We start from the raw sequence: 12,557 nt of genomic DNA, 5'->3' as shown, positions 1-12,557 counted from the left end.
AATACCTGCTTTTTGAATCAAACCATCCACTACAACATAAACTAGGGGTTATTAGGACCCTCCAACATAGAGCGGAACAAATACCAACTAGTGCTGAGGGGAGGAAAAACGAGACACAACATGTCCAGAGAGCGCTCTCAACCTGTGGGTACCCGCGGTGGGCTTTTAACAAATGTCAGAAGAAGAGGGTAGGGAAAGAAACCCAAAAGCTCACAGAAACAAAAAGGAGAGGAGTGGTAGTCCCTTATGTAGCTGGGGTCTCCGAAAAACTCCAGAGGATCTTATGGCAACACAAAATTCCTACCTATTTCAAACCAGTAAATACCCTGAGACAAAAATTAGTGCATCCTAAAGACAATGCTCTAAACCAAAAACAGAGCAATGTGGTCTATTCCATCCACTGTAAAGACGAGGAATGCAAAGAGCACTACATTGGGGAAACTAAGCAAATGCTCCAAAAAAGGCTTTATCAACATCGCAGGGACAATTCTAGTGGGCCTCAATCAGCAGTACATCTACACCTTAAAGCAACCAATCACTCTTTTGAGGACAGTGAGATAAAGATTTTGGCCAAAGAAAACAGATGGTTTGAAAGAGGAGTAAAGGAAGCTATTTTTGTCAAACAACAGAACCCATCATTGAATCGGAATGGTGGTTTGAGGTTTAATTTGGACCCTGTGTTCAGCAGGTTACTGAGACCAAAACCCACAGCTCTTAGTCTTGCAAATGAGGTGGAGCCAGGGCCGAGCCAGAACAATAGATGCTAACGAGCCAGTATCAGAGTCGTTCATACCCAACTCAGGGAGCGACACTTCCCTTTTATCGGAGGTGCTAATGGCAGGAGAGGATTAGACCACTACTCCGCCCAGGCTTAGTGTAAGGAACCAATAGGAGGAGGGTGTTGGCACACCAATTCCGCCCACTCTTACTGTATTTAAGGCCTAGGCTACCAGCACTTATTAGTTCGCTGACAAAGCTCTTCGGATGAGGAGCGAAACGTCTGACACTTTCTTCACAGAAGTACAGATGACGTCTCAAGAAGCCTTTCCCTCGATAAGATAATACATATATGTATAATCATTTCAATGTAATTAAACATTTATTTTCAATATTTCTCATTGCAATCAAAACTACAGATGCTCAATATTGAATTTCTTATTGATATCCGATGTACCAATATTGTCCAGCACTGAATTCCCAATACCAAAATCAAGCTATACAGATATAGGCAGCAGCTCTTCCCTCAAACTAATGTCAGGTCACATCTTGTGTAATGAATGGACAGACTATGCTTCTTTTATGCATTTGACAAATAGACACAGTTTATTATACAAAATATATTAAGACAAAAATGCCACAAAATAGTCATTAAAAAATCATGACTAACTGTCAAGTAAAATACTATGTTCTATCAACAAGTTAGACAGGTTAGTCTTACAAAATTCACAAATAAGAGCCCAATTAAATAATACAATTGGGAAAGCTGCACACTTTTATGTGACACAAACATTCGCATAAGAACAAAGTAAAGTGCAAAGTATAAAACTCTGCACTAATACAATCAGTGACTTTATAAACTGGGCTAATTCAGCATGTTAAGCATGAAGGATTAGAAGTATTAAAGGAAGACGCCTTTACCCCCCTCCCCACACACACACCACATAATCAATGCTTTCACTGCAAATTGCATATTTACAATCCAAGCGCCAAACTTGGAGATCATTCCAGACAGTGGACATACTAAGGTAGAAAGCTTGTTGCTATGTGGAGCATGTCATTACTCGCATCACCATTATCGACAGAAATGATATTAACCGATATAATCGGACATCCCTAACAAACACAAAAAAATATTTATAATCTATCTCACTTAGAAGTTGCATTTATCTTAATATGTGCATGCATTCTTACGTGCGTGTGAACTTACTGAGACATAGACAGCCCCAAAGGCAGCCAGGGTAGCATGCTGGGAGGGGAAAGATTTCCTGTAAAATAAAGGAGAAAAGGTGGGTTTTAAGATGTGCTTTAAAAGTGGACAGGGACGGGTCTGTTTCATGTAGAGGAGTAGATCCTTCCACATTTTGGGACCAGCAACAGAAAAGGCTCTATCGCCTCTGAGCTTCCGCTTAGATTTTACAGTGTTTCCCCAACCATTACTGAATGTAGGCGGGTGTCCTTATCTTATCTGTCTTATCTTATCCAATCTCTCACCGCGTACACAGGAGCAGTTGCATTAAGGAAATAGCATGTCTTTATTTTGACTTTGTGAATTATTTTGGGGTCTCCTGTTTTCGATTATGAAACTTTGTAACTGTGTCGTAGTCAGCCATGCTGCGTGCATGCATGTGTTAACATGTTTCGCTTTCATCAGTGCAATCACCCACAACGCACACAGGCACACACATACAGGAATCCCTCGTCACTTGGCGCTTTGAATTGACATTTTTTCAAAAATATACTAATTATTAAATCATGCTGTTTCATTGTAAAAAAATGCATATTTATGCATTTTTTGCTTAAGTATTTAAGAAAAATTAAGTAAAATACAAACATAAGGCATTCAGAAGATGCATTTAAAGCTGTTGTGATGATACGTAGTATTTTACACTGGTCACTAGGTGTCAGCAATGTTACTGTAATGTTGGGTGAGACACACAAGCACCAGACATGATCGCCGGAACAACAGGCTTTTACTGCAGGTTTGAATGATCTCACAACAGGCACAGTAATCCCTAACATAGGCTACTGTTGCGGCCATAACCCATGGCAAAGTAAAACCCAACTCTGAACCCCTAACATCACTTCCTGTGACGCACCCCACTCGGTTCACACATGTACAGTAACATACATTAGCATAAGTCATATTTACTGTATGTCTTATACTGTATATGTATGTTATATTTTCTCTTATTATGTCTACTATATTGTGTAATAGGAGTGTAAAAGTGACTAAAAATTTTATTTAGAAGGCATTTCACAGTGGCCTTTTATTGTGGGCAGTCTAAGGCACACCTGTGCACTAATCATGGTGTCTAATCAGCATCTTGATATGGCACACCTGTGAGGTGGGATAGATTATCCCAGCAAAGGAGAAGTGCTCACTATCGCAGATTTGTGAACAATATTTGAGAGAAATGGTGATATTGTGTATGTGAAAAAATTTTAGATCTTTGAGTTGATCTCATAAAAAATGGGAGCAAAAACAAAAGGGTTGCATTTATATTTTTGCTGAGTGTAAATACTGTTGTTTTGTATAAATGCAGTTAATGTCCTGGTTAATTAATCACTTGCCCACTTACTTGAATTGCTCTGTCGTGATATTATTATTATTCTCCTTTTGCACATCTCAATGTTACTCTTTAATTACTTCTTAATTATTAATTTATTTCTTAAGTGTCTGTATATATGTACAGTGAGAGCTAATTCAACCGAAGTCAAACTCCTTGTTTGTGTAAGCATACTTGGCCAATAAAGCTGATTCTGATCATTCTATTTTATGCCGTTATGCCATTGTACTCATTTCAAGCAGTTTGGCAAGTCAAATGTCCTTGCTGGTACATCCTTACTTGCATCTTCTTATTTAATAACATCATTTTTGTACATTGCCCTGCGATTGGCTGGTGACCAGTCCAGGCGATACCCTGCCTCTCGGCTGAAGACAGCTGACATAAGATCCAGCATCCCCGCAACCATAGTGAGGACAAGCGGTACAGATAATGCGTGGATGGAATTCTTGTACGTTATCCATATCTAGACAAATGTGCTTATAACTAGTAAATGCACTCGTTTTAAGGTAGGTATTATTACTTGTTTTACAGAATTTTGCCAATTTGAAATGTCTTGTTTTGTTGGCAGACTACATATGCTTGTTCGATGCTTAGTCTGCTAACTTTAAACAATTTTAGCACTTCCTTCTTAATTTTTAAATCTTTTTACAGTATACACTTCTTCTTTTTTGCACTGCTTTTGCAGTTTTTCTGTACACATATCATGGTTTACCCATCAAATTTTTGTTTGTATAAATTTGACATTTTCCAAGTGTGGCCCACACCACTAATTTGATTTGTCAGCTATAACACAAAGCCAAGATGTGTCCAGATAGTTTAGCATACAGTATATTCACCTACACTGGATTGCTTTTAGCATCTTTAATGTATAAAATGTATCAACATGGCCCCCCATCCATCAATTTTTCTCTATGTAGTCCTCTGTGGAAAAGGTCTACATAGCCCTGTTGTACAGGATCACAGAAATGCACATATGAACAAACAGACACAGTACATGCACACCAACCATTTGCAATATTCATCAGGAAAAGAAAATGTTTACCTCCCAGCAATGATGAGGCTGATGTCTTGTCCAGAACATATATCATCCAAAATAAAGGCTTCATCACAACTTGACATGTTCATGTGTGTTAAATTGGGTTTGCAAACATCCAGCCAGTAAGGTGTGTGCTGCCCAGTGGAGAGCTGAAAAATGTCAGTTATCAGCGCTGTCACACACAAGCCGAAGATATGGACACCTGTGAAAAAAGCATTGCAAGAATTATTTTTACTTTCCTTTCTGTGGAAGTTTGTCTTTTGAAATGTATAGCTCTGAAATGCTGTGCCTTGAAAATGGTTTTGATAATTATTAGAGACAGCCCAAATACTACTTTTTCGTTGTTTGGTTTTATTTCACAAAAGATTGCATTTTCATCAGTGCTTGACTTCTTAAACATACTGTATATAAGGGAGTAATATTAGTGTTTCGTAATATTTTCTATCCACTGTAACAGTCTTCAGTGGTATACAGTACTGCACGTACAGTAAATGTTGTTTTCTTACCTATGAAGCGTACAGCCCTGCGAATGTAGGAGTTGAAATTACAGCCTGCGGCATTGATGTTTGTCTCAATCTGTATTGCCGATGACCTCCTAGATAGATAGCAGAATACAATAGCCTCTCCTATGAGAATCTGCACAAAAGAACAAGTAAATAATCATGACTTGATGATTGACTTAATCGTGTTTAATATTGCAGTTATCCCTCGTTTATGGCAGTTAACTGGCTACTGACCCGGGCGTGATAAGTGAATTACTGCCAAGTCGGATTCCTTATTTTGTAATAGAGTATTGTGGTAGTGGTAATGGTTTAATTAATTTTGAACATTCATACAAGTTACATTGGAATACATTACATGGTACAATTCACAATTATTTTCATAGTTAGAGCATAGAAAACCTGTTTACGACCTTCTAAATAAAATGTTTAACATTATTAGAGTCAAAGCTGGTGACTCCCTGATTTAGTTTTCCAGGCCACGTTCATCAGCTTCAGGACCATGGGACAGTCCTTGTCGACCTTGTATGGGACGCCATTTGATCTGCTCTCGCTCACTCTATGACCATTTTGGAGGGGTGGTGTCAAACTGAGCGGATGGCTTTGGTGGGACAGGGATGTAACCTGGTGAGCCGATAGAGCTTGGCCTGAATGAGCCCTGGAAGAACCTTGGTCTGGAATTAGTAAATATTTAGATGTGTTTTGGGGATACTAAAAAAGACCAGAGAATATCTTCCACTATGTTTTTATGTACTGTTTTACCATTTTTAATTCTATAATAATTTTTTTAAATCAAAAGTGGCTCAAGAATGTTGTTTTCTTCACTTGTCCGAAAGATCTGCAGAGTTTTGATCCACAAAAATATTATTTCACTTTTAAAGAGCATGAAAGAAAAATCATATGAACGTAACATATGCAGATCAGGAAACATACAGATGATTTTTCTTAAGTTGTGAACTATTTTGTGGAATCACTGTGAATTATTTTATTATGTTAGTTCTCAAATGCCACAACTATTGCCAACCAAGCCAAAATAACAACTAAAAAGGTGGGCATAAAACAAACTGTGCTGGTCAGTGTAGAGACTAAAGAAGTACATTCTACTCACAGTTGCAGTGGGAATGGCAAATACCAAGCTGAAGAGCAGAGGCAGAGGACAAACTTCATGTTGGGGTATGATGTAGGGTAGAGACAGACTTTTGTCGTTGCAGCTGTACCCAGAAAGTACTGGTTGGAAAATATCTGTCAACTCCAGGAAGTACAGACTGATGATAGACAGGGCTAGAATCGGGAGCTGCAGTAAAACATAAATAAATGAATTGGACAATAGCTTATAATGTATACCCACAAGCATTTACATTTCACATTGATCCAAAACTGTACAAACACAACGAATGAATGAATGTTACTAGTCACATATGACTAGTGAATTCTAATCAGTATATGTGCCTACTATATTTGTCTATCACGTTTGGGCATGATCGGATTAAAAAAATGCAAAAAAAAAAAAGACAATCTCTTATTTTTGGTTATTGTTTGACTTTGTGACCTTAACCTTCAAGCTCTGATTCACTCTGCAAAAAACATACATGGTAAATATGAAGCTATGTTGTGCTCATTTCTGACTTGAGTAAGCAGTGTAGCCAGGTGACCCAAATATTGCTTACCTATAGTCATGGAAAAAATGATTAGACCAGCCTTGTTTCTTCAGTTTCTTGTTAATTTTAAAGCCTGTTATAACTAAAGGGACATTTGTTTGGACAAATATAACAATGACAACAAAAGTACCTCATCTGAGTTAATTTTTTGGCAGTACAATGCTATAGCTATTCATGTAAGAACTTAGTTATCATCAAGAAAACCATGGAAGTTGCTAGATATCAGCTCTTAAATTCAACTCTTATGAGCTATATTTGTTATCATCATTATATTTGTCCAAACAAATGTACCTTTAGTTGTACCAGGCAGTCAAATGGATCAATAAACTGAAGAAACAAGGGTGGTCTAATATTTTTTTTCCATGACTGTATATGTTTATCAGATAAAATTATCAGAAATAATTTTTTGTTTGACATTGCTGTGAACTTGACCTTTCACCTCGACCGGTGAAAATCTCTAAAACCAAATAAAGTAAGGGATAAAGATTTTTGATAAGATATTTTGGTGCTCGTTTGTGAATACGAAAAAATGAAAATAAACACAGACAGATCAACTAATGTGGGTTCATGGTACACTTAAAAGTGACTAACAAACACAATGCCTTCACATGTATCTTTTCAGTCCCACCTACAAGTGTCAAGAAGAGAACTTACAGGAGCGACTTACAGGAGGGTGTGACTTATAAATTATACTTATTCATAAGCAACACCGAGGATGAAGACTTCAATGGATTCAGTGATGTTGAATTAGAACTTGCTTGGTGAACTTGCTTACTGGTAACTTGCTTGTTGGACTCGCTGGCTTGTAACAGTATGTTAATTTAGCCTTTTTGGAACCTTTTTGGGTAAGAGAGCAATGTATTTCTGTGAGAGCCATATCATATTTTTTAACACTGAATACAACTAAATGCGTGCATTTTTAAGCAAGACCGACAATTTTAGACTATAATAAGTCTCTGAATTTATTATTTTTAGTAATATTGTAATACTTAAACTAGTTAATAATAAATCAAACAATCCTTACCATTAATGCGACTTCTGGTGGTTCATGGTTTTGCACCGTACTCCGTATCTTTCTTTCTTGGCCCCACTACTTGGTCCCTCTTCCTTCCTTGGGTGTAGTATGCTCATAACACGCTGGTGTGTTCCTCCACGGGCGTGTCCCCATTTCATGTGGTCCATGGCTTCCAGCCCCATATATTTCCCTCCCCTTTTTTTCCTCTTCATGAGGCTTTTTTTTCTCCGGAGGATTTATAGTCCGAAAAATGCGTTAGAAATACTTCCATATTTCCTGCCGCTTACTGATACTGGAAAACTAGTCTATGCTTTTGTGACCCCTAGGCTGGATTAGTATAATTCTCTTCCCAAGCAGTCCTGTAAAGACCCTCCAGCTGCACGAGTTCTACCAGGAGAAGAGATCATATTTCCTAATCTTGTCGAATATTAGTTATGAAGTATTTTCAGTGTGGGAAAATGGAATATACTTAACATAACTATAAATATAATAATCGTAAAGATACACTTTAGGAAATAAGAATACAGTGAAACGTCGGCTAGCGTCCACCCCGGTTAGCGTGTTTGTCGGTTAATGTCAAAGATTTACGCCAAAATTTAGCCTCGGTTTGCGTATATTTTCCGGTTAGGGTGTTATTAACTTACTTGTATTACACTACATGAGTCAAACTGTGCTCTTAATGTATTTTTTTTTATCACAAAACGACCTGTTAGCATCTTTATCTTGCTAACAAAATGGCAACCGGAACCAGAAGTCAGCTATGTCGCCTGTCTATGATGTCATCAGCGATTGACTCTCAGAAATGTTAACACAAAACATGTTTTTTATAGTTTTACATGCATAAAACAATTCAAAATGAATATTTAATGCATATTCATGATAAATGAAGGGGATAAATTAACATCTAAAGGAAAATTGCACTTTTTGGGGGAGAATTTTGGCCATGTGAATGAACATATATGTCTTTCTTCTTTCTGCCACCTACAAAGCACCTCCAAAAACCTTTTATGCTTTTATATACATGCTGTGACCATGTAGTAACAGGTACATTCATGATAACATGTAACACTTACTTGTTGCACAGATGGAGACTGCCGCAACGCGAAAGTCTACCATTGCAGCAGTCTCCACCTGCGCATGTAACACACACACAACAATGGACAGGCGAGAGTGCGTTTACGGTACGTATTGCGTAGTGACGCAGCCACCTTCTCCAGGAAAAGTTCTGATACTTCATTGTATGATCACCTCATGGTGAGGTTGGGTAAGTAACCTCCATCTTGGTAGTCCAATTCATGCATTCATTCAGCAGAGCACAAAAATATCTCGCATTTGACTCACCGGCACTGCCGTTTGTGTATTTCAATAAAGTTTTTTTTAAAAAGCTGGATTTTCCTCTGTGCAAAGACGGCTGACCGGCACCTTCCAGCTCACACACGCCTGACCACTTTAAGATGCATCGCTACTGCAAGTGCCTCCCATATGACATTTCTGTGTATTTTACTGTCCAATAAGAAGGAATAATGATGTAACACTACATTTCAAGACATTACACAGGCTGAAGAAATCATGATGTGTTATAAATGTTTCTGTATCTTATATTATTGGTGACATGATGAAAAACACAAACTGCCAGGTGCCAAGAGGCACTAGCTCAGTGTGCACTCAGACGGTAGTTGGGGCTTGCACACAAAGCTGTGAAGCCACGCTCTCGGTGGCCTCAAGTTTCTTCCCTGTATTTGATCAGGAAAAGGCGATTTTTTAAAAAGAAAATATTAAAAACTATTGGAATCATACAGATAATACATCTGTAATACAGTTCAATGGACAAATATTAATATTTGTTTTATGTTATTACATTGGTCCTGCGTTTATCGCAAGGGATAGGTTCCAAAAATAGCCCGCAGCAAATTAAATCTGCGAAGTAGCCAACTTCTCTTTTTTTCACCGTGTTTATATATGTTTTAAGGCTGTAAAACCTCTCACCATAAACTTTTCTCAGACAGGCAATAACATTTTCACACATTTCTCTCTTGTTTAAACACTCTCCAAAAAGTTTAATGATCAACCTACAGGTCGGACATAAGAAATGATTAGGTCACTCACACGTATTTCACTCCTATGATTGTGCCTTTTCGTCCTGGCACCGCTCCGTTGTACTGTCGCGCTTTTGTATCCTTGTTAAAAAATGAATTTTTCATCATGACAAGTGAGGCTCTGCCTCACCTGCCTGCCTTGCCTTGACCATGTCTCAGTTGTGGCATGACTTATGACTTGTTCTTTAGCACATTTCCCTATCATAATGGAAAATTGCAACTATTGAGTGCAAATCTGCCTTTCTCTTACTATTTTATCACAACAAACTGTTCAAATGCATCCAGTGGCTTCACAGTAAAAGAAGCATCACGTGTTCATTCATTACGCCAGATGTGACCTGACATTAGTTTGATTGAAGTGCTGCTGCCTACACTGGTTTCAGTTGATATTGGTCTTGGAAATTAAATGCCACACAATATCGGTATGTAGGATATCGGCAGAAAGCCATTATGGTGCATCTACTGTGATGTAGTTTTTACTTGTCTCTTTGTTCACTAAATGAATTTGAGTTAAGCTGCTGTACATAGCTGATTGATCGCCCTTGAAACGTGTGTTCAGAGGTAATCAAGTTGAAATATTAAAGAAAAATTATGTTATTTTTTAAAGTCATGACATTATGAGAAACAAACGAACCAACAAATAAAGTTGCAATTTCTGGAAAATTTGGTTGTGGGAGTTAAGTTAAGTTAAGTTTTAATGTTACAAGAAGAGAGTCAAAATATGGGAATAAAGTCATAAAAACCAGAAAAAAATATACAAGAAGAAAGTTGAAATAGTTGAAAAATGTAAAACAACAACAACAAAAAACAGCTGTAATTTTATGAGACTGAAGTCAAAATATTTATATATAATGATATATCAACATAAAAAATAATAATACATTAAATAATTTTTAAAAATGTATGAAAATAAACTTGTAATATTATGAGAAAAAATAATGTAATTTTAGCAGCATATAGTTGAAATAGAAACAAACAAAATGTTTTTTTTAAGCCGTAATATTATGAGAAACAAACAAAACAAAATAAAGTTGTAATTTTTGGAAAATTAGATTAGGGAAAAAGTTATATTATTATAGGAATAAAATCAAACTATAAGAAGAAAATTTACAAAGATTAGTTAAAAAGAAAGGTGAAATATTTGTAAAATAAAAAAAAAAAAAACAACAACAACAACAGAAAAAATGGGGCATGCAGAGCAGCTCATCTTATTATTCATAGTAGCGATGCCAAAGTTCATGATTGGCTGACCTGCTTTTCTCTAAACGAGAAATAGCATCACGGTTTAATCTTGAGAGATCCCGTGACAGGAGATCTCGTGACACCCCTAATATCTACATGTTTTTGCTTTACAAATATCAAAATGGCCCTTGCATCCTTTCATTTTTCAGTCAGTGCCTCTTGCTGAAAAAAGACACCGCTGACCTAAACAGTACATCTGTGTTTTCGGTACCTGTGTTTTGGTTTGTTATTGTGTTAGTTAACGGTTGACATGGAATCTCTGTTGTCTCCTGCTCTCATTTGCTCGGTGTGTTGTTTGTTCCAGTCTGCCTTGACCTCAGTTAATGACAACAGAATTTGTAAGAAATGTCATTTATTTCCCTGTGAAGGTGAGAATTAGCAATTTTGAGGACATTTTTTTGGGGTGGTTTGTTTGTTTGCTTTTTATGAGCTGCGCTCCCGGTGCCCCTGCTTCTAGATTGTGTTCCATTTCTTGTATCTGAGCTTCAGCAGGGATTTTTCCTCCTTGGACATTTATAGTGTGGAGTGCATGGATACAAAAATACACTTAATTCACTCGGTTTGGTTGCCTAGCTGCCAGTTAGTGGGTAGGATGATGCAGCAGACTGAGATATAAAATGTGTGCACATAGCAACTCTGAGAGACAAAGGAATAGTAAAATCATCCACACAAAAATAAGAATGAGAGTATCTGTGATTTCTCACTAGATCTAAAAATACTGTTGATTCAAGAGGGAGGCCAAGACAAACCCATGAGATATTTCACATGATGACATTTCTCAAACAAAACACTTCATCCCTGATTACTCAATTTTACTGTCTGTTACTCTAGGGAATAATAATACTATGAACCACACAGATTGACCATGAATCACATTTTGTCACATGTACACACACCACTTGTTCGAGAATAGTTGAGTAATTGAACGGTGTCAACAAAAATCCCATCATTTCAAATTTATTTTAGGGTTAGGGCAGACGTGTGCTTTCCACCGAGGGCCACATCCTGAAAATAAAAAGATGTGAGGATCTACCTTGATATTTTTATGTAGTTTTTTTTTTCTACTGAAAAAATTGCCTATTTTTGGAGAAAAAAATAAAATAAAAAACAATTTTTTGGACCAAAAAGCCACAAATTTGAGGGGACTTAATTCAGTATTAATGTGATATTAAATATCACACTAATTTGCTGTAAAATCAGCTGTAAAATCAAGTGTAGCTTTTTTGATGAACAAGATATTTCCTTCAGGGCCGCACGGTGGTCTCGTGGTTAGCATGTTGGCCAACAGAGTAACAGCCTGGAGATCGGGAAGACCTGGGTTCGATTCTCCCCTGGGCATTTCTGTGTGGAGTTTGCATGTTCTCCCCGTGTGCGCGTGGGTTTTCTCCGGGTACTCCGGCTTCCTCCCACATTCCAAAAACATGCATGTTAGGTTAATTGGTGACTCTAAATTGTCCATAGGTATGAATGTGAGTGTGAATGGTTATTTGTCTATATGTGCCCTGCGATTGGCTGGCTGGCGACCAGTCCAAGGTGTACCCCGCCTGTCGCCCGAAGTCAGCTGGGATAGGCTCCAGCATGCCCCCGCGACCCTAATGAGGAGAAGCGGTATAGAAAATGGATGGATGGATATTTTCCTTCATACTTTCTATAAATCGTATGTACACTACCAGTCAAAAGATTTAGAACAGTCCAAATTCTCTGGAGGGGAAAAAAATACATT

General features: G+C 37.5%; 1 protein-coding gene across 3 annotated transcripts in view; it reads right to left on the bottom strand.

The window, feature by feature from the left end:
* LOC129177286 (phospholipid phosphatase-related protein type 4-like) overlaps positions 1–12,557 on the bottom strand; it is a 35,043-nt gene that overhangs the window by 20,690 nt on the left and 1,796 nt on the right. The window contains exons 2-5 of one of the 3 annotated variants that reach the window (XM_054768223.1): positions 5,932–6,117; positions 4,830–4,959; positions 4,330–4,525; positions 1,928–1,985 (exon numbers count right to left, since the gene is read on the bottom strand). In XM_054768223.1, coding sequence (XP_054624198.1) covers positions 1,928–1,985; positions 4,330–4,525; positions 4,830–4,959; positions 5,932–6,117 — 570 coding nt within the window. Of the gene's footprint in view, positions 1–1,927; positions 1,986–4,329; positions 4,526–4,829; positions 4,960–5,931; positions 6,118–12,557 lie in introns of those variants that run through there. The other 2 variants (XM_054768224.1, XM_054768225.1) reach the window with 2 other exon arrangements.

This window comes from Dunckerocampus dactyliophorus, chromosome 2, assembly GCF_027744805.1.
Source record: "Dunckerocampus dactyliophorus isolate RoL2022-P2 chromosome 2, RoL_Ddac_1.1, whole genome shotgun sequence".
NCBI lineage: Eukaryota > Metazoa > Chordata > Actinopteri > Syngnathiformes > Syngnathidae > Dunckerocampus > Dunckerocampus dactyliophorus.
Note: the sequence above shows the minus strand (reverse complement) of the source record. Positions and strands in the feature narration are given on the sequence as shown.